This window comes from Somniosus microcephalus, chromosome 7 (assembly GCF_052327205.1).
Source record: "Somniosus microcephalus isolate GS21.2 chromosome 7, FLI_Smic_1.0, whole genome shotgun sequence".
Taxonomy (NCBI): Eukaryota; Metazoa; Chordata; class Chondrichthyes; order Squaliformes; family Somniosidae; genus Somniosus; species Somniosus microcephalus.
In genome coordinates this window covers 78,653,482-78,673,406 of record NC_140993.1, presented here as the reverse complement: position 1 = coordinate 78,673,406, position 19,925 = coordinate 78,653,482, and the positions used below count along the sequence as shown (strand labels likewise).

The following is a 19,925-nucleotide window of genomic DNA, read 5'->3' as shown; positions in this document are numbered from 1 at the left end:
ACCGATAAGACTGGCGTGTGATGCGTCTCCCTACGGCATTGGGGCAGTACTGTCACATAAATTCCTTGATGGGTCAGAGAGGCCGATAGCTTTTGCGTCACGCTCGTTAACTTCAGCCGAGCGTAACTACGCCCAGATTGACAGAGAGGCCCTCAGCCTGGTGTGGGGGGTGAAGAAGTTCAATCACTACCTGCACGGTCAGAAATTTACTCTACTAACTGATCATCAACCTCTCGTCTCCATTTTCAACTCTCAGAAGGGCGTACCGATAATGATGGCACAACGGCTACAGAGGTGGTCCCTTTTCCTAGGGGCACACCAATATGACATCGAGTACAAAGGAACTAAACAGCATGGGAATGCTGATGGATTGTCGCGCCTACCGTTGCCGACGGTGGAAGAAGAACTGGCAGTGGATCCAGTGGAGTTATTCCACTCGACTGTAGTCGAATGTCTCCCTGTGACGAATGCAAACATAGAAAAGGAAACACGAAATGACCCGACACTCTCCTGGGTCTATGATTTAACGGTGAAGGGATGGCCAGCACATGGCGAACCACTGCTGCCAGCATACTCGTCGAGAAGAGAACAGCTGTCAGTGTGCAGAGGAACCTTGATGTGTGGATCCAGAGTAGTAATTCCACCCAAATTGAAGGATAGAGTGCTCAATGAGCTTCATGAGGGTCATCTGGGAGGGGTAAAAATGAAGAACTTAGCCAGAGCGTTTGTGCGGTGGCCGGGAATCGATAGAGAAATCGAAGAGATGACCAAGAGCTGTACAGGATGCCAGAAGGTCCAAAACGCCCCACCACAAGCCCCTGTACATCCATGGGAGTGGCCCTCATCTCCATGGCAAAGGGTGCACATTGATTTTGCTGGTCCCTTTATGGACTCGATGTTTTTAATTGCGGTGGATGCACATTCAAAGTGGCCAGAGGTAATAAAAATGTCCTCAACCACCACAGAAAAAACTATCACAGTCTTACGAATCATATTCGCCAGGAATGGGCTGCCTGAACAGATTTGCTCTGACAATGGACCACAGTTTGTGTCTGAAGAGTTCCGGAGGTTCTTAAAGAACAATGGTGTTAAGCATTACACATCCGCCCCATATCATCCAGCCACTAATGGATTGGCCGAGAGGCTTGTTCAAACATTCAAGAAGGCGATCAAGGCAATGTGTAATGAAGATATGCCCCTACAACACAAGGTGGATAACTTCTTGTTTGCCTACCGGAATGCGACACATGCGGTTACCAACCAAACTCCAGCCATGATGTTCTTCAATCGAAGACTACGATGCCGCTTGGGTTTGGTTAAGCCAAACGTCAGAAGAGATGTGGAGAACAGGCAGTTTCAGAATATGAATGAAAGGCCGACCAGGAGTTTTAAGATAGGTCAACCAGTTTTGGCCCGGGACTACCGCACAGAGAAATGGCAGCCAGGAACGATCTGTACACGGCAAGGACCTCTAATGTATACCGTGGACATTGGAGAGAGCATTGTAAGACGCCATGCTGACCAGATTCTAGAGTCACTGGAAAACGTCAACTCCACACCACGATCTGATACACCTGGCGATGAAACCGAAGTACAAATTGCATCTACCGCAGAATCAGTGATATTGGAAGCAGACGAACCAAACCACGACATTGATCCCGACGCAACCTTGCCAGAAGAATCTGATATCCCAAAGAGGCGTTATCCAGACAGAATCAGGAAGTCTCCTAAAAGACTGAACTTATAATTGCTTAACTTCAACCAATGTATCTAGCAACCGTAATTGTAATTGTAAATAGTTATTATTTAGTTGTTAAATTAATGTTATGTACTGTTTATCTGAAAGGGGAGGAATTGTTGTGTATGTACCTTTAAGGGAATAACTGGCCTCAGACTGCAGTACCAGCAGTGACCACCCCTGTATAAAAGGCCCTAGCAGGCTTCTGTAGTTTCAGTTTCCAGGTTGTCTCCATTCAGTAAAGACTTGTTATAATCAACTCCTGCAGTCCGTGTCTCAATTATACACGAACATAATAAACAACACTCAAGAAGCTCGACACCATCCAGGACAAAGCAGCCCACTTCATTGGCACCCCATCCACCACCTTAAACATTCACTCCCTCCACCACCAGCATACCGTGGCTGCAGTGTGTACCATCTACAAGATGCACTGCAGCAACTTGCCAAAGCTTCTTCGGCAGCACCTCCCAAACCCACAACCTCTTCCACCTAGAAGGACAAGGGCAGCAGGCGCATGGGAGCACCACCACCTCCAAGTTCCCCTCCAAGTCACACACCATCCTGACTTAGAAGTATATCGCCGATCCTTTATCATCGCTGGGTCAAAATCCTGGAACTCCCTCCCTAACAGCACTGTGGGAGTACCTTCACCACACAGACTGCAGTGGTTCAAGAAAGCAGCTCACCACCACCTTCTCAAGGGCAATTAGGGATGGGCAATAAATGCTGGCCTTGCCCGCGACGCCCAGATCCCATAAACGAATAAAAAAACACCTTCCTGATACCTCGTCCAAGTGGCCAATCATCATGTGGAACTCTGGATGGAATATAGTGGGCAGCAGGCCTGCAATTTCCTGATATGCATACCCAATGGATGTGGCTCCTCACTGGCAGCACACATTTGTGAAGTCAGCCCCCAGTCTAATCCCACCATCGTGCTCTCTCACCTCTTTTTCAAGCAACTATCTAATTGCCCCCTTCAAAAAAATTCTGGACTTTGTTTTAACAAGTGTTTGTGGCAGGTCATTCCACAGTCTAACCAAGCCTGTGCAAATAATTTTTTCAAACCTCCCCTTTAATTCTTTTTATGATTAACTTAAAATTGTGCCATCTCGTTATTGTTTCACTGACCAGTGGAAACAATCTATTACAAGCGCAAGCCCTGGTATGAGGCTCAACTCCCCATCCTTCTGACTCTGATACAACCATGATGCCAACTAAGGTAAGCTGAATTTTGTTTCCTTCTTTGGCTTTGTTCCTGATATATCACAGAAGCAGTTACCAGCTGCATCTACTATTAGAGATATTGGGGTACATTGTGGCTTTGTGCAATAGTGTAAAACAGGTTGCCAATTCACTATCACCCGTTTTGCACTATCGCAGTCAAAACCTACCCCACCTTTAGAGAAAAAATTTAAAGCAATACAGACATTTTAGTTCTGTAAAATTAGAATTAGTTGCACCAATAAAGTATATAGGCCTAGAAATTGGGTTTTGGCTTAGCCAGGGCTTTAGCGCCGGAAATTAGTGCCGGCGCTAAGTCCCCTGCGCGCGCCAAAAATTCAGTGGCGCCGCGCCCAAACGGCTGCCGGCGCTACTGAAGGGTCTTAGCGCCTGGAAAAGGGCGCTAACTGCCGTTTCGCACCGCAATTCCGGCGCTGTGGCACCCGATGCGGTGCGGCAGGCTGGGGAAGTGCAGGCCTCCTCCTTCCGTTAAGGAGGAGCTGCCTGCACCCGGCCGCGGCCCGCGCAAATCTGCTTAAAAATGAGCCCGGCACCTCGGACAAGTGCCGGGCTTGCATCTGTTCCGGGGGTGGGGGGGAGAGAAGTCCGGGGAGGGAGCTGCGGGCAGGCGGCCGGCGGGAAAGCGGCCAGTCGCCGCGGGGCCTTTAATGCGCCGGCGCTAACTGCAGTAAGGCACCTCTGACAAAACGCTGGTTGCGGCTGCCACGGGCGAGGCGGCTGCAACTCAATTTCGGAGTTCGGGCGGGTTACCACGGCAACCGGGACGCTGCGCACACTGATGACGTCATCGGTGCCGGCGCAGCGCTACCGGAGCAACGCCGATTTAGGGCCCCAGGGAATTTCACTACTGGCCATAACTCCGGCGCAAGGCCCTCTAGCGCCTCAAATGAGGCGCTAAGGCTACTGAATTTTCAGCCGATATTATTTTGTCTTTTCAAAATACGAGTGGTTTTCCCCATTGGTTAGTGGCAATACTTCAGAAACGCTTCAACATTCAGGACAGTGCAGTTCGTTTCATCAATTCCCCTGCCACTGGACACAATATTCACCCCCTCCACCACTGGCACACTGTGGCTGCAGTTTGCACTATCTACAGGATGCACTGCATCACTCCACCCACCCCTCCACCCCACCCCCCCCGCCATCCTGCACCTTTACCTCCAAGAAGGACAAGAGCAGCAATGTCGTGGAAACACCATCACCTCCAAGTTCCCCTCCAAATCACACACTACTTGACTTGAATGTACATCAACATTACTTCATTGTTACTGGATCAATATCCTGGAATTCCCTGCTTAGCACTATTGTAGGAACACCATTACCGCAAGGACTGCAACAGTTCAAGCAGAATGCCCAGCACTACCTTCTTAGGACGAGTAAGGATAGGCAATAAATGCGGTCTTGTCAGTGTCACCCACATCCCAAGAACAAAACTTTAAAAAAAATAATGAATATATTTAATTTATAGGCCATTAGGATAAACCATGAATAAGATTTTTGCTGCACTTTGCTCGCCACTGCACTTACAACCTATTGGCATTTACAACCTATTGAGGTTATTTTTAAGGAAACCTCACTGGATTCAATGCAAATAAGTGAATTAAAGTATTTGAAAGATGCTGAACACACAGAACCATAACAAACTAAAATGTCTTATGTAAACGTGTTCACCACCTGGTGATTTGTCACACTCTGATATAGGTAAAGCAAGAATTGCTGTGCAGAAGCAATCAGACGGTTGCACTTTGTGCATGTTTTACAGTTTCAAGGCTGATGACCAGAACATGGCCTATCAAGTAAAAATTACCATGAACATAATATGCAAGTACAATATCAAAGAAAATAGCACAACAGAAAAACATCTTTACTATCTTTTTAAATAAAAACATTGGGACAAACATCAGTCTTCGAGTGGAACTCGAGTGAATTGTCCCACCAGGGCCAAATGGCTTGGAACCCAGTTCCGCCAGGAATCCATCCCATGTTTTCGTTCTGCCAATTTCTGGTGGGGTGGTGGTGTTTCCATGGGAAAATCCTTCTCCTACCTGTCCCCCCTTCCCCCCCCCCCATATCAAAGGGGCATGGCTGGGGGCGTTTGCAGGATTTTCTGGGATATCCGCCCCATGTGCCTCCGTGGAACTCTCACAGCTGAGAGCTGTCGTGAGTTGCCCTGAAGCCTTACAAAAGGCCCAAATCATCCTGCGGCAAAAGTTTATCATTCCCTGAAAGGTTCAATTAACCTCATTGGCTCCTATCAGAGCTGAAGTTACTCATCTTCAGTACAATTTGGCTCTCAGAAATCACAGAAACCCCACAATGCAGATAGGGGCCATTTCGGCCCATCGAGCCTGCACCGACACATATCCCACCCGATCCCCGTAACCCCTACACCAACACATATCCCACCCTATCCCCGTAACCCCACGTATTTAATCCCCCTAACACTAAGGGTCAATTTATCATAGCCAATCCACCTAACCCGCACATCTTTGGACTGTGGGAGGAAACCGGAGCACCCGGAGGAAACCCACGCAAACACGGGGAGAATGTGCAAACTCCACACAGACAGTCACCCGAGGCCGGATTCGAACCCGGGTCCCTGGCGCTTGTGAGGCAACAGTGCTAACCACTATGCCACCGTGCTGCCCAGGCCTCCCCAGGCCTCTTCTCCAATCCTGATTTTTCTGATATATACCAATGACCTTACCTCTGTCATTTGGAGCTGGGTGTGGGATTCTCTGCTCCACCACTCTTCCATCAGCAGAGAGCGGCCTTATCAAAATTTAGGGGCCATTTTCTCTTTGATTGTACCTTAAGTTATCAAAATGTTACATACCAGGCCTGGAATTCTGGCGTACAACTCCTTCATACTGTTCTTGTGTAAATATAGGTAGATTGTCATTTATATCTTGAACTAAAATTGTCACAGTGACAGGTCCTTCGACTGTCTCTTGTTTTTCATTTAGGCCTTCTATCTAAAAACAAAGAAACCATGACAACAATGAATTACAAAGTTAAACCCTTCTGTTGACCAAGTGGATAAAAGCATACAAGGAGACAATTCAAACCTGTCACTCCAGCACCAATTGTCTTGGAGAGCTGTCCACTTACTTCCATTCCCCTGCCCTTTATTTATAAAACCTAGGATCCCATTGTTATTTTTTACAGTATTATCAACTTGTCCTCCTACTTTTAAAGTTCTGTGTGTCTTAACAAGTCTCTCTGCTGCTCTACTCCTTTTAACTTTTTACCATTAATAAAGGGAAGAGCAGACACAGAATCACTTTGGGTAGAATTAATAGATGGTAACAGAGATAAACTATTACTGAGGGTATGCTCTAGCTCTAGATCCCACTCAGAGTCAAAGTAAGGGCCCAGCAATAGTAATTTGAGATTTCAACTTGACTTGGACAATAATTGCCTTGGGCGGGAACGCAGCAAAGCGAACAGCGTGCACATCTGGGAGCAGAAGGCAGGCTAAGATGGCTAAAACCCATCTCTTTGACCAAATGTTTGGTCAGCTGTCCTAATATCTCCTATGTGGCATGGTGTCAAATTTTGTTTCATATGGCTCCTGTGAAGCATCTTGGGACGTTTTACTGCTGTAAAGGTGTGATATAAATACAAGTTGTTGCTGGTGCTGTTGTTAACGGGCAGGCCACATGAGCATGCCGCTTCTGACTTCCCAACCAAAATGCCGGGAAGTTGGCGAGAAGCAGTTGCCGCCTGTTAAAATTGATAAAGTCGGAGGCAGCGGCTGGGGACCCAGGGAATGGTCCCCAGCACAAGGTAAGTGGCTGCAAGAGCTCTGGGAGGGGAATTGTGGTCGTGGGTGGGGGCGTGGGGGAGGGGCAGGGGGAAGCCCAGGTCCAAGGTTTCCTTGGGGGACCTAGAAGTGCATGGGTGATAGGCTAGTAGAAGAATTGAATGAAAGGTAAGTTCTCCAAACTCCAATGGCTCGCAGTTGCTCCCAATCTTCCAAAGAGGAAGGCAATTAATTAAGATCATGATTACAATGGAGTCTCCATTTAAACCCAAAACAAACAATTAACTAGCTTTGAATTTCCTCCGTATTTGCACCCAGAGACAAGCGTAACCAGATTGTAAATCAATTATGCAGCTTATAAAAATGCAATATTTTGGGCGTAGGTGAGTCAGTGTGTAAGTACAATGTACCCAAAGCTCCTCAATCTTTTACGGCCGCAAGCACGTGAATGAGACTTGGTGCGAGTTAGGACACGGGCAGCAGAGTATTGGATGAACTCAAGATTACGTAGCATAGAATGTGGGAGGCCAGCCAGGAGTGTGTTGGCATAGTCAAATCTAGAGATAACAAAGGCATGGATGAGGGTTTCAGTAGCAGATGAGCTGAGACAGATCTCTCTGCCTGAATACATCTCTGCCCATAATACTGGCTCCGCCCTCAAGTTACAGAGCCTCATATACGAGGTTGTTGCAATTGCGTTTGCTCGAGGCTCTCTGAAAATTACGACCAGATTTTCAGGCAACAACAACTTGTATTTATATAGCACCTTTAACATAGTAAAACATCCCAAGGTGCTGCACAGGAGCGTTATGAAACAAAATTTGACACTGAGCCACATAAGGAGATATTAGGGCAGAAGAGTTAGGTTTAAAGGAGCGTCTTAAAGGATGAAAGAGAGGTAGAGAGGCAGATAGGTTTGGGGAGGGAATTCCAGAGCTTAGGGCCTAGGCAGCTGAAGGCATGGCTGCCAATGGTTGAGCGATTAAAATTGGGGATGCTCAAGAGGCCAGGATTGGAGGAGCGCAGATATCTCAGAAGATTGTAGGGCTGGAGGAGATTACAGAGATAGGAAGGGGCAGGTTTTAATAGATATGATGGGGCGGGGTAGGGGGACCAGCATTGTGCAGTGAGACCCCGAATGTTCTTGGTGCCCAGGGTTCCAAGAATTCTTAATTTGTCTTTTTTCATCTTCTATTTCTGTATCCCCAACAACATAAACCAATGTTTCAATAATGAGAACTTTCTTCTTCATAAATTAATTTCTGTTTACCTGTAACTTGTAGACTGCTTGTTCTTCACGGTCCAGGGACTCGTTGCAATGCAACCACCCATCCTGTTCAATGTGGAACCTGTTGGCTGTGTCACCAGTCATTCTAAATGACTTCACAGCATCGTTGGTTGCCTGAAACTATGATGAAAGGAAACGGTATACCAGATCATAGTTGGTGTGTGTTACAATCAAATATATAGTAAAGTGCCATCTCACTCTAGCACTGACAGTACAAATGACTAATGTGAAAATTCACTTTATCTGTACAAGTAGCTTAGTAGATAAAGGCATTGCTCAGTGTGTTACTCAGCAAAGTTCCAGGTTGGATCTCTGGTCTGTGCTAATTTAGCTGACCTCAGCTGAGGGAACAATTGGGGCATGACAATTGGGCACAGTCACCCTGGGATTTAAAAAAAAGAGAAAATTAAAAGATCAGCTAGGTTTAACACAGCAGCGTGGAAATGCATGGAACCTGACTGCTTGCGACAGCAGCTAATTAACACTATGCATTCCTCCTGCAGGAGAAGACAGTGCACACTGCCAGGCTACAGGAAGATGATAGGCCAATATCCAGTAATTGACCCCACATGTAAAGGAAGCAATGCCCATAATTGGCCTGCCAGTTGAGGATGGTGATGTGGAGGTTTCTGTGCCTTCAGTGATTTTGTGAAAGCATATACCTTTTGTTTTTCATTCCTGAATCTCTTCACCGGCAATCGCTTTCCTCATAAGACATCCACACAGTAGCTGATTAAGACAGAATGCAGTTCAAGGCACTCCACAGTTAACAGTACTGTTCTTTCTTCCAGAGGCTGCAAGCCAGGATATAGCTTTCGAAAGAGCGAGACCTTAAAGTCCCCTCTGCCTCTAGAAACACCAGCAATGGCTCACCCACCCCGGTATTAAACCTTTACCTTGAATTCAGCAGCCCAGGCACTCACGCAAAGCAGTACGGATAGTGTATATGATGACATAAAACACAAGGAAGCCAAGGGATGCAGTTTTGGAAGTGGGGCCTGATGTAGTTGAGTGGAGGCGTAAGACATGTCAGCCGACATGTCAGCCCCTGGCTGCACAGCGAACCCATTTGCTCATTTTACTTTCATAAAATTTTAACCCTTTTACTTACTATTCACTGTTCAGAATTGTTTTTACATGATTTGAAACAATTTCAACCAAAATTATAAGAGAGTTACCTGATAAATCAGTAAAGGAAGAGTAGATGCCTCAAGAGTGGTCAGATCCATTGACTTCAATGGGCCTTTGGGAAAGATTCCATTAATTCCAGTGATTAAAACCTGCAGTTAATATAAAGAAATGAAATCATACATGTGCAGAAGCTATTTCTATAGTGCCGTGCCATTGTAAATACAAATGTCATTGCTAAAAATCAGAGGCTATCCTATTTGTCAAGTGCATACCCCTATTTTACAAAACAGACCTCACACCCCTGTCACTTTAGGATGCAAATGTATTTGTGCAAGCTTCCCCCAATGACTAAATTAGGAAAGAAAGAAAGGCTTGCATTTATGTAGCACCTTTCACAATCTCAGAACGTCCCAAAGCTCTTTACAGCCAATGAAGTACTTTTGAAGTGTAGTCACTGTTGTAATGTAGGGAAACGCAACAGCCAATTTGTGCACAGCAAGGTCCCACAAACAGCAATGAGATAAACAACCAGGTAATCTCTTTTAGTGTTTTTGGTTGACGGATAAATATTGGTCAGAACACAGAGGATAACTCTCCTGCTCATCTTTGAATAGTGCCATGGGATCTTTTACATCCATCTGCGAGAGCAGACAGGGCCTCGGTTTAATGTCTCATCTGAAAGAAATTAACTGGAGGAAATTATGGCTTGTCCACAACTGAATGTCCAACAAATAATCATCATCGGTTGATGTCACCAAGGGACAGCATGTTGATGTGCAAGAAGAGGGAGCTAAAGGTGGATCCTTGGGGGACTCCAGAGGTAACAGTGTTGGGGTAGGAAGAGAAGCCATTGCTGGAGATGCTCTGGCTATGATTGAATAGGTAAGAGTGGAACCAAGCAAAGGCAATCCACTGAGCTGGATAATGGAGGAGTGGCATGGCAGGATCGAAGGAAGTTGTTCTGAAGGGTGCAACTACAAGAATTAAAGCTGGACTGCACTTAAAGCAAAAAATGCAGAACTACTAATGAGAACTATTAAAAGATGCACTGTAAGCTTCTCAGAGTAAATTAATCATTTTACTGAAACAAGGCACTGAAGGGATGCAATTATGACAAGAGACTTATCAATACATAATAACAGTTTCAGGCATCCATCTAGCCCACTTATAGGAACATAGGAACAGGAGCATGCCATTCAGTCCCCCGAGCCTGTTCTGCCATTCAACGAGATCATTCCTGATCTGTATCCTAACTCCATCCACCTGGTTTAGTTCCATATCCCTTCATACCCTTGTTTAGCAAAATATTAACTGAGCTCGCATCTACTGCTTTTTGTGGGAGAGAGTTCCACACTTCTACCACCCTTTGCATGAGGAAATTGTAGTGTATGTACTTTGAAGAAGGAACTATATTCTGCAGCCCCTGTATACTGCAGTACCAGTAGTGGCCACCCCTGTATATAAGCCTGTGCAGTAACTTTGTATAGTAGTTCCAGTTTTGTCTCCATTCAGTAAACACCTGTTATAACCAACTTCTGCAGTCCGTGTCTCAATTACACACGGACATTACATTGGCGACGAACAGATCCGAACTTACCTACAGTTCTGCACCACCTCACGGGCATCCATCCCTGAAGCGAAGTTATTAGAGGTCGAAGCCAGAAGGAAGAAATCCAAAAAGAAAAAAAAACAAACAGAAGAAACGGGCGTCGACCGTGGGCAACCGCCCTCTGATTCATCGAATTCGAAGATTTGCAGGAGAGGCTGTCGAGAGCTCGGCTTGGTTCTCCAGTCTATGGAGTTCAGCTAATCGGGCTGGTGGCAGGTAGTACACTGATCCTTCCTGGGCTGCGGCGGGCTAGAGCTCGATCGGGTGGCTTTTCAACGGGGCCGAGCAGCGTTGTCGGGAAGAGGAGAGAGAGAGAGAGGGTGGAGCACACAGGGCGCGGCCGGTGCTACGAAGCCGGGCAGCGTACAGACCCGAGAAGAGGGAGGAACGTGTCCCATAGGGTCTGCTCTGACGACGGGAACAGTAATTAAAATAAAAGAAAAAGAAATTAGAAGCGCAGAAAGCCGTGAGGAGCTGCAGTTTGCCACGGGGACCGTGGAGAGCGGCGTTGGCAGCAGCGCGGGGGGAAGCACGCGAAGACCATAGGGCGTCGCCATCAAGGCATAAAAACGCCAGCAACGGCGTTGGCAGCAGCGGAAAAGACAGAAAGCGCGGGAGGCGCCATTTTGTTCAATCGGGGAAGAAGGCAAAGTGCGGGAGGCGCCATTTTGTTCAACCGGGGAAGAAGGCAAAGCGCGGGAGGTGCCATCTTAGATCTCCAAGATGCCGAAGACTGGCAATATCACTGCCTTCGATAATGAAATAGAAGACTGGACCACGTATGTGGAAAGAGTCGAAGTATATTGCAAGGCAAATGAAGTAGCCGATGAGAAAAAGGCATCGGTACTACTAAACTTAATGGGCGCAAGAACGTACGGCCTATTGCGGAACCTGATCACTCCAGTCAAACCAATGGAGAAGACTTTTAACGAAATTGTTGATATCCTACAGGAACACCTAAATCCTACACTGCTGCTGATAGCAGAAAGATTTAAATTCCACAAGAGAAATCAGCATAAAGATCAGAGCAATGCTGATTACCTTACGGAACTACGCAAGCTATCAAAGCACTGCCAGTTCGGAGCAGGACTGGCAGATACCCTACGGGACAAATTTGTCTGTGGACTCCTGAGTGAAGGAACCCAGAAGAGGTTACTCTCAGAGAAAGAGCTGACGCTAGATAAGGCTTTCAGCATGGCAGTATCGTACGAAGCAGCAGCAAGGGGAGCTGCAGAAATACAGCAAAAGCCACAGGAATAAGGCACGCATGAAATGACACGGGGATTTGAAAAATGTTATCGCTGCGGCAGAACAACCCATAACCAGAAGGACTGCTGGTTCAAGGACAAAACATGCAGGCAATGCGGAAAGATGGGACACATTGCACGAGTTTGCAGGTCCGGGAAGAAGACTAACGACAACAAAAAGACTACTAAGGAAAAGTACAGGAAAGTACAAAAGATGACGGACAGTAGTTCCGAAGACCAGAAGAGTGATAGTAAATCCGGGAACAAGAGTCTAAGCTGTCTCAAACTACACAACGTAATCGCAAAAGAGGATCACCGAGCCATTTGGGTCACCCTCACGATAGCAGGGTCCCAAGTCAAAATGGAATTGGATACAGGATCAGCCCTGACCGTCATGAATCGACGAGACTACGAGCGGCTATTCTCACACAAACCCTTGAAAGGCACATCCATTGTCTTGAAGACATATACAGGGCAGAAAGTATACCCCAGAGGGAAAATAAGGGTGCCTGTCGAATACAACAGCAAGGAAATACAGAAATTGTATCTATACATACTGCAAGATGGTGGACCACAGTTATTGGGACGTGAATGGATCAGAAAGATAAGTTTAGACTGGCACTCCATTCAGGCACTGACTGTGGCTGGTAAAAAGGATGATGACGTCACACCTGGACGATTGTCAAAAATCTTAGCTAACACTAAAGAGGTATTTCAACAAGGACTGGGAACTCTTAAAAGCGTAACCGCCTCAATAAAAATAGAAGACAATGCAATTCCCAAGTTTTTCAAAGCAAGACTGATACCGTATGCAATTCGCACAGCCGTCGAGGCAGAGCTGGAGAATCTGGAGAATGCAGGCGTGTTATCTAAGGTAGACTGGAGCGAGTGGGCGACACCCATCGTTCCTGTCATGAAGAAAACGTTAAACAATAAGTCTGAGGAGCCAAGGAAGGTTCGCATCTGTGGGGACTTCAAGGTGACTGTGAACCCAGTCCTTCACACAGTACAGTATCCTCTTCCAAGGATAGAAGGTATTTTCGCCTCACTATCTGGAGGGAAACATTTTACAAAAATTGACCTAGCGCAAGCATATTTGCAGATGGAGGTTGAAGAATCCTCTAGGAAATATCTCACGATAAACACTCACAAAGGTATTTACCAGTATAATCGACTGGTATTCGGAGTAGCATCAGCTCCGGCTATATGGCAAAGAGCGATGGAACAAGTCCTGCAAGGGATACCGGGGACTCAGTGTTACTTAGACGACATCCTAGTGACAGGTGAAGATGACAGTGAACACCTTGCCAACCTAGAGCAGGTGCTCACTAGACTACGTGAACATGGGCTACGAGCCAATCGCCCCAAGTGCAAGTTTTTTAAGAAACAGATATCGTATTGTGGCCACGTGATTGATGAAGAGGGGTTGCATAAGTCCCCTGACAAAATTGAAGCGGTAGTTAAGGCTCCAGCGCCTGAAAATGTGTCGCAACTGAGGTCATTCCTCGGATTGGTGAATTACTACCATAAGTTTTTGCCGAATTTGTCCACAATTCTGCATCCACTGAACGCCCTACTACGAACGGGAGTAGCATGGAAATGGAGCGATGAATGCAAGCGGGCCTTTCAGAAGAGTAAGGACCTAATTACTTCAAGAGAAGTATTGGCTCACTACAACCCGTCACTACCGATAAGACTGGCGTGTGATGCGTCTCCCTACGGCATTGGGGCGGCACTGTCACATAAATTCCTTGATGGTTCAGAGAGGCCGATAGCTTTTGCGTCACGCTCGTTAACTTCAGCCGAGCGTAACTACGCCCAGATTGACAGAGAGGCCCTCAGCCTGGTGTGGGGGGTGAAGAAGTTCAATCACTACCTGCACGGTCAGAAATTTACTCTACTAACTGATCATCAACCTCTCGTCTCCATTTTCAACCCTCAGAAGGGCGTACCGATAATGACGGCACAACGGCTACGGAGGTGGTCCCTTTTCCTAGGGGCTCACCAATATGACATTGAGTACAAAGGAACTAAACAGCATGGGAATGCGGATGGATTGTCGCACCTACCGTTGCCGACGGTGGAAGAAGAACTGGCAGTGGATCCAGTGGAGTTATTCCACTCGACTATAGTCGAATGTCTCCCTGTGACGAATGCAAACATAGAAAAGGAAACACGAAATGACCCGACACTCTCCTGGGTCTATGATTTAACAGTGAAGGGATGGCCAGCACATGGCGAACCACTGCTGCCAGCATTCTCGCCGAGAAGAGAGCAGCTGTCAGTGTGCAGAGGAACCTTGATGTGTGGATCCAGAGTAGTAATTCCACCCAAATTGAAGGATAGAGTGCTCAATGAGCTTCATGAGGGTCATCTGGGAGGGGTAAAAATGAAGAACTTAGCCAGAGCGTTTGTGTGGTGGCCGGGAATCGATAGAGAAATCGAAGAGATGACTAAGAGCTGTACAGGATGCCAGAAGGTCCAAAACGCCCCACCACAAGCCCCTCTACATCCATGGGAGTGGCCCTCATCTCCATGGCAAAGGGTGCACATTGATTTTGCTGGTCCCTTTATGGACTCGATGTTTTTAATTGCGGTGGATGCACATTCAAAGCGGCCAGAGGTAATAAAAATGTCCTCAACCACCACAGAAAAAACTATCACAGTCTTCCGAACCATATTAGCCAGGAATGGGCTGCCTGAACAGATTTGCTCTGACAATGGACCACAGTTTGTGTCTGAAGAGTTCCGGAGGTTCTTAAAGAACAATGGTGTTAAGCATTACACATCCGCCCCATATCATCCAGCCACTAATGGATTGGTCGAGAGGTTTGTTCAAACATTCAAGAAGGCTATCAAGGCAATGTGTAATGAAGATATACCCCTACAACACAAGGTGGATAACTTCTTGTTTGCCTACCGGAATGCGACACATGCGGTTACCAACCAAACTCCAGCCATGATGTTCTTCAATCGAAGACTACGATGCCGCTTGGATTTGGTTAAGCCAAACGTCAGAAGAGATATGGAGAACAGGCAGTTTTAGAATATGAATGAAAGGCCAACCAGGAGTTTTAAGATAGGTCAACCAGTTTTGGCCCGGGACTACCGCACAGAGAAATGGCAGCCAGGAACGATCTGTACACGGCAAGGACCTCTAATGTATACCGTGGACACTGGAGAGAGCATTGTAAGACGCCATGCTGACCAGATTCTAGAGTCACTGGAAAACGTCAACTCCACACCACGATCTGATACACCTGGCGATGAAACCGAAGTACCAATTGCATCTACCGCAGAATCGGTGATATTGGAAGCAGACAAACCAAACAACGACATTGATCCTGATGCAACCTTGCCAGAAGAACCTGATATCCCAAAGAGGCGTTATCCAGACAGAATCAGGAAGCCTCCTCAAAGACTGAACTTATAATTGCTTAACTTCAACCAATGTATCTAGCAACCGTAATTGTAATTGTAGTTAGTTATTATTTAGTTGTTAAATGAATGTTATGTACTGTTTATCTAAAAGAGGAGGAATTGTTGTGTATGTACCTTTAAGGGAATAACTGGTCTCAGACTGAAGTACCGGCAGTGACCACCCCTGTATAAAAGGCCCTAGCAGGCTTCTGTAGTTTCAGTATCCAGGTTGTCTCCATTCAGTAAAGACTTGTTATAATCAACTCCTGCAGTCCGTGTCTCAATTATACACGGACATAATACCTGGGATGGCAGGAATGACGTATGAGGAGAGATTGGGTCGATTGGGCTTGTACTCGTTGGAGTTTAGAAGAATGAGAGGGGATCTCATTGAAATTTATAAAATTCTAACAGGACTCGACAGACTAGATGCAGGAAGGATGTTCCCGATGGCCAGGGAGTCCAGAACCAGGGGTCACAGTCTAAGGATAAGGGGTAAGCCATTTAAGACAGAGATGAGGAGGAATTTCTTCACCCAGAGAGTGGTGAACCTGTGGAATTCTCTACCACAGAAGGCAGTAGAGGCCAATTCATTAAATATATTCAAGAAGGAGTTAGATATATTTCTTAAGGCTAAAGGGATCAAGGGATATGGGGAGAAGGCAGGGACAGGGTACTGAATTTGGATGATCAACCGTGATCTCATTGGATGGCGGAGCAGGCTCGAGGGGCCGAATAGCCTACTCCTGCTCCTATCTTCTATGTTTCTATGTTTCTATTGTTAACACTTTACAGACTAAGGGGGAAAATTTTGGTTGCTTTGCGCCTCCCGTTGGTGCCCCAAGGGGGCGGGGAATGGGGCGCTACCTCAGAGCGCTACTCAAGCTCAGGCGATGTCAATCACCTTGTACTCAGACAGACTGGCGCCTTCCAGTTCTTATAGGGGAGGGTCCATCTTGCTGCACACTGGAGGGGAGCAGAGGATTTGGCTCTGATGTGGGTGAAGCTCCGGGACCCAGCAGGCTGCAGAAATGGTTTGGGAAAGGAAAGCTCAGGGGCCATCTCCCCACAGGATAAATGCGTGCATGAGTTCTGCTGCATAGGACTCAGATGAGGACCTCAATATCGCGGCAATGAACACTCAGGTGATGAGAAATGCATACTGAGCTCATGGGTGCAATTGCAAGGGCGCCCGACAGCATGGATGCACTGGCTAGGAGCGTGGAGGAGTCCACCACCAGCACAGTTGTCAACTGTATGCAAACCCTCGATCTCATCCATCCTTGCCTCGTTGCAGAGGATGGTTGAATTGCAGAGAGACCGTGGGAACCCAGACCCCATGCCGCGTGTAATGGGTGAGGTGGCAGCATCTATTGCAACACAGGCCGAGACAATGCAATGGCTTAGTGCTGGAATCAAGTCATTGGTTGGTGCCATCCAATCCCAGACTGCTCTCATGCAGTCTCAGGTTGATGTCACACAAGCGCTCACTGCTGCCATCGTAGCTGGGTCGACCACTGTCCACCGGGGATCTCACGGTGCCGCAGCAGGCCAGCAATCTGAGCTTGATTGCTCCGGATGCTGTGGTTCTGCCCCTGGGGAGTGGCAATGTGTCGGTCGAGCAGGAAGGTGCTGTCCTCTCTCAGGATGACAGCATTCCTGCTACCACCGCTGACACTCCACCATTGCACTTGCCACAGCCTGTAACACAGCCAGCCCAGACTGCTGCCACCGATGTAGAGTTGGTGCAGCCTGCAGCCGGGCCCTACAGGCCCAGAGCTGGTCGAGGGCGTCCTTCAAGGCCATCTGCAGTCTCTGGTTCCAACACTCAGCAGCCTTCCTCCAGCCTTGCTGCAGCCACTGGGGCCACATTAAGGAGGAGCAGTAGGGTTGGGAGGGGGGGGAAGTGCGAAGGGGAGGGAGAGCATTGAAGACGGCCCACTAAATAAAGTTTTTCCACCAAATGGGGGGAATGTTTGTACCAAAGTTGGATGTGTTTGTAAATATATTGGCCTAGAAATTCAGTGCCCTTAGCGCCGATTTTGCGGCGCTAGAGGGCCTAGCGCTGCAATTGGCGCCGGTTCCTAAATTGCCTGGGGCCCTTCCGCCGCGGTAGACCGGTAGCGCTGCGCCGGCACCGATGACGTCATCGGTGTGCGCAGCGTCCCGGTTGCCGTGGTAACCCGGCCCCAAGCCAAAATTCAGTTGCGCCCGCCTCGCCCGTGGCAGGCGCAACTAAGACTCTGGCAACAGAGTCTTCCCCCAGTGTGCGCCGGCGCATAAAGGTGGAGCAGCGGCCGGCCGCGTTCCCGGCGGCCGCCTGCCCGCACCTCCCTTCCCGGACTCCTGCATTTCCCCCCCCGCGGCCCTGATCAGTGTCTGATGCGAGCCCGGCACTTCCCCGAGGTGCCGGGCTCAGATGTCGGGGCAATCCGCCGGACAGTTGTCGGCTGCAGGCAGCTCCTCCTTAACAGGAGGAGGAGGCCTGCAGTTCCCCCGCCTGCCGCACCGCATCGGGTGCCGCAGCGGGGGATTAGCGCCGGGAAACCCAAGTTCACACCCGTTTTGAGGCGCTAAAGGAGGGTTTTAGCGCCCGCCGCCGTCTGGGCCCAGCGCACCCGAATTTTCGTCGGGCGCTGCCGCATTACCGCTGGCGCAAACTTTCTGGCGCTACAGCCCTGGCAAGACCAGAACCCAATTTCTAGGCCATTGTTCACTTTGCTAAGAATTATTTTGATGTGCTAAGAACCGGTTAATGAATTGTTGTGCTTGTTTGTTATTGGTTGTGCTTAATAAGACACAGTTGTTCAGGAAAATAAAAATATTTATTTAAACATTACAAATTTCCTCATGTTTCTCATTGGAACTTTGGCCGGTCATAGGGGCTGCGGGCTGGCTGTAATGATGAGGTTGTTGAGCCCAAATGCCATCTTCTCTTTCATTATTTGGAAGCGCTGTGTTATGAGTCGTTCACGAACGGCCCTTGCAGAAGCAACATTGAGCGCCACCCTCCCACGTTGTTGCTGCTCTTCCTCCTCCTCCTCTTCATCCTCCTCCTCTGCCTCCTCCTCCTCTCCCTCTTCCTCCTCCTGAGGTGGTCCAATGGTGGCAATGGCTGGGTCCTCAGAATGGCGAGGTTGTGCAGCATGCAGCACGCAGCAATGAAAAGGGAGACTCGATCAGGGGAGTACTGCAGGGCTCCTTCAGAGCGGTCAAGGCACTGGAACCGTTGCTTCAGCACGCCGATCATCTGTTCAATGAGGTTCCTAGTGGTGCTATGGCTCTCACAGTATGCGAGCTCAGCAGGAGAGTTGGGGTTACGGAGTGCTGTCATCAGCCAGGTGCAGAGTGGATAACCTTTGTCCCCGAGGAGCCAGCCATGAGCTTGATGCGGCAGTTGCAGCACTGCTGGGACACCAGTCTGGCGGAGGATGAATGAATCGTGGCTGCTGCCAAGATAGCGGGCATTGACAGCGAGGATGCTCTGTCTGTGGTCGCACACCAACTGCACGTTCAGAGAGTGGTAGCCTTTGAGGTTGTGGAAAACCTTTGCATTTTTATGAGGTACCCGCAATGCCATGTGCGTGCAGTCAATGGCGCCCTGAACCATGGGGAAGCCCGCTATCCTAGCGAAGCCACATGCGCATTCATGCTGTCTGTCTTGGATCATGGGGAATGAGATTTACTCCCTTCTCCTTTTGTAGAGAGCATTTGTGACCTCCCGGATGCAGCAATGAACAGCAAACTGGGAGATGTTCGCAATATCCCCTGTTGAAGCCTTGGAGGAGCCGCTGGCGTAGAAATTGAGAGCCACCGTCACCTTCACTGCCACCTAGAGAGACATCCTGGTCCTGAGCTGAGGCTGGAGCTCTGGTTGCAGGAGGTGGCAGAGCTCTGTGACCACCTCCTTGCTGAAGCAGAGCCTTCTAAAACACTGCTCCTTGGACAGATGGATATATGAGAATTGTTCCTGGAATACCCAGGGAGGTCTCCTGTGTAGAGCCCTGTTAGCCCTCCACCCTTTGGCCATGTTTTCCACTCTCTCTCTCCGCCTCCACTGCCTCCGACGGTGAAGCTGAAGGGCGCGGCCCCATGCCAGTACAGCCCCATTAACTCTTTTAATTGTGGTAGTACTAAAGGGTACAGATATGGGAACTTGATGAGTCTTGCTCACGACCAAAACTCCTTCAAGCAGGAAACCATTAAATGTCTCCAGACGCCTCTCTCCCTCTCTCAACCTGAGTATGCAGAATTGATTGCCGACAGGAAAAAACAGGAAGGGCATGCCTTTAAATAACGCTCCCCCAGCTCCCAGCCGACTGCAAAATGTCCCCCTCTACCTGTCGTTCCTAGCAGCAGGTGCTGAGGCAGAGGGCAAGAATCAATTTCTGGTCCGGGGCGCCACCAAGGCAATGTGCGCTTGGATGATGTCATGATCTCCGGGCGCAGGAGATTGTGGTGGTAGTGTTTCGCGCCGC

At 48.2% G+C, this 19,925-nt stretch overlaps 1 protein-coding gene across 2 annotated transcripts in view; it reads right to left on the bottom strand.

Annotated features, from left to right (window-relative positions):
• cdh17 (cadherin 17, LI cadherin (liver-intestine)) overlaps positions 1-19,925 on the bottom strand; it is a 162,707-nt gene that overhangs the window by 112,111 nt on the left and 30,671 nt on the right. For both annotated transcript variants that reach the window (XM_085992656.1, XM_085992657.1), the window contains 3 exons: positions 9,219-9,320; positions 8,023-8,160; positions 5,823-5,961 (listed from right to left, as the gene is read on the bottom strand). In XM_085992656.1, coding sequence (XP_085848782.1) covers positions 5,823-5,961; positions 8,023-8,160; positions 9,219-9,320 — 379 coding nt within the window. The remainder of the gene's footprint in view (positions 1-5,822; positions 5,962-8,022; positions 8,161-9,218; positions 9,321-19,925) is intronic.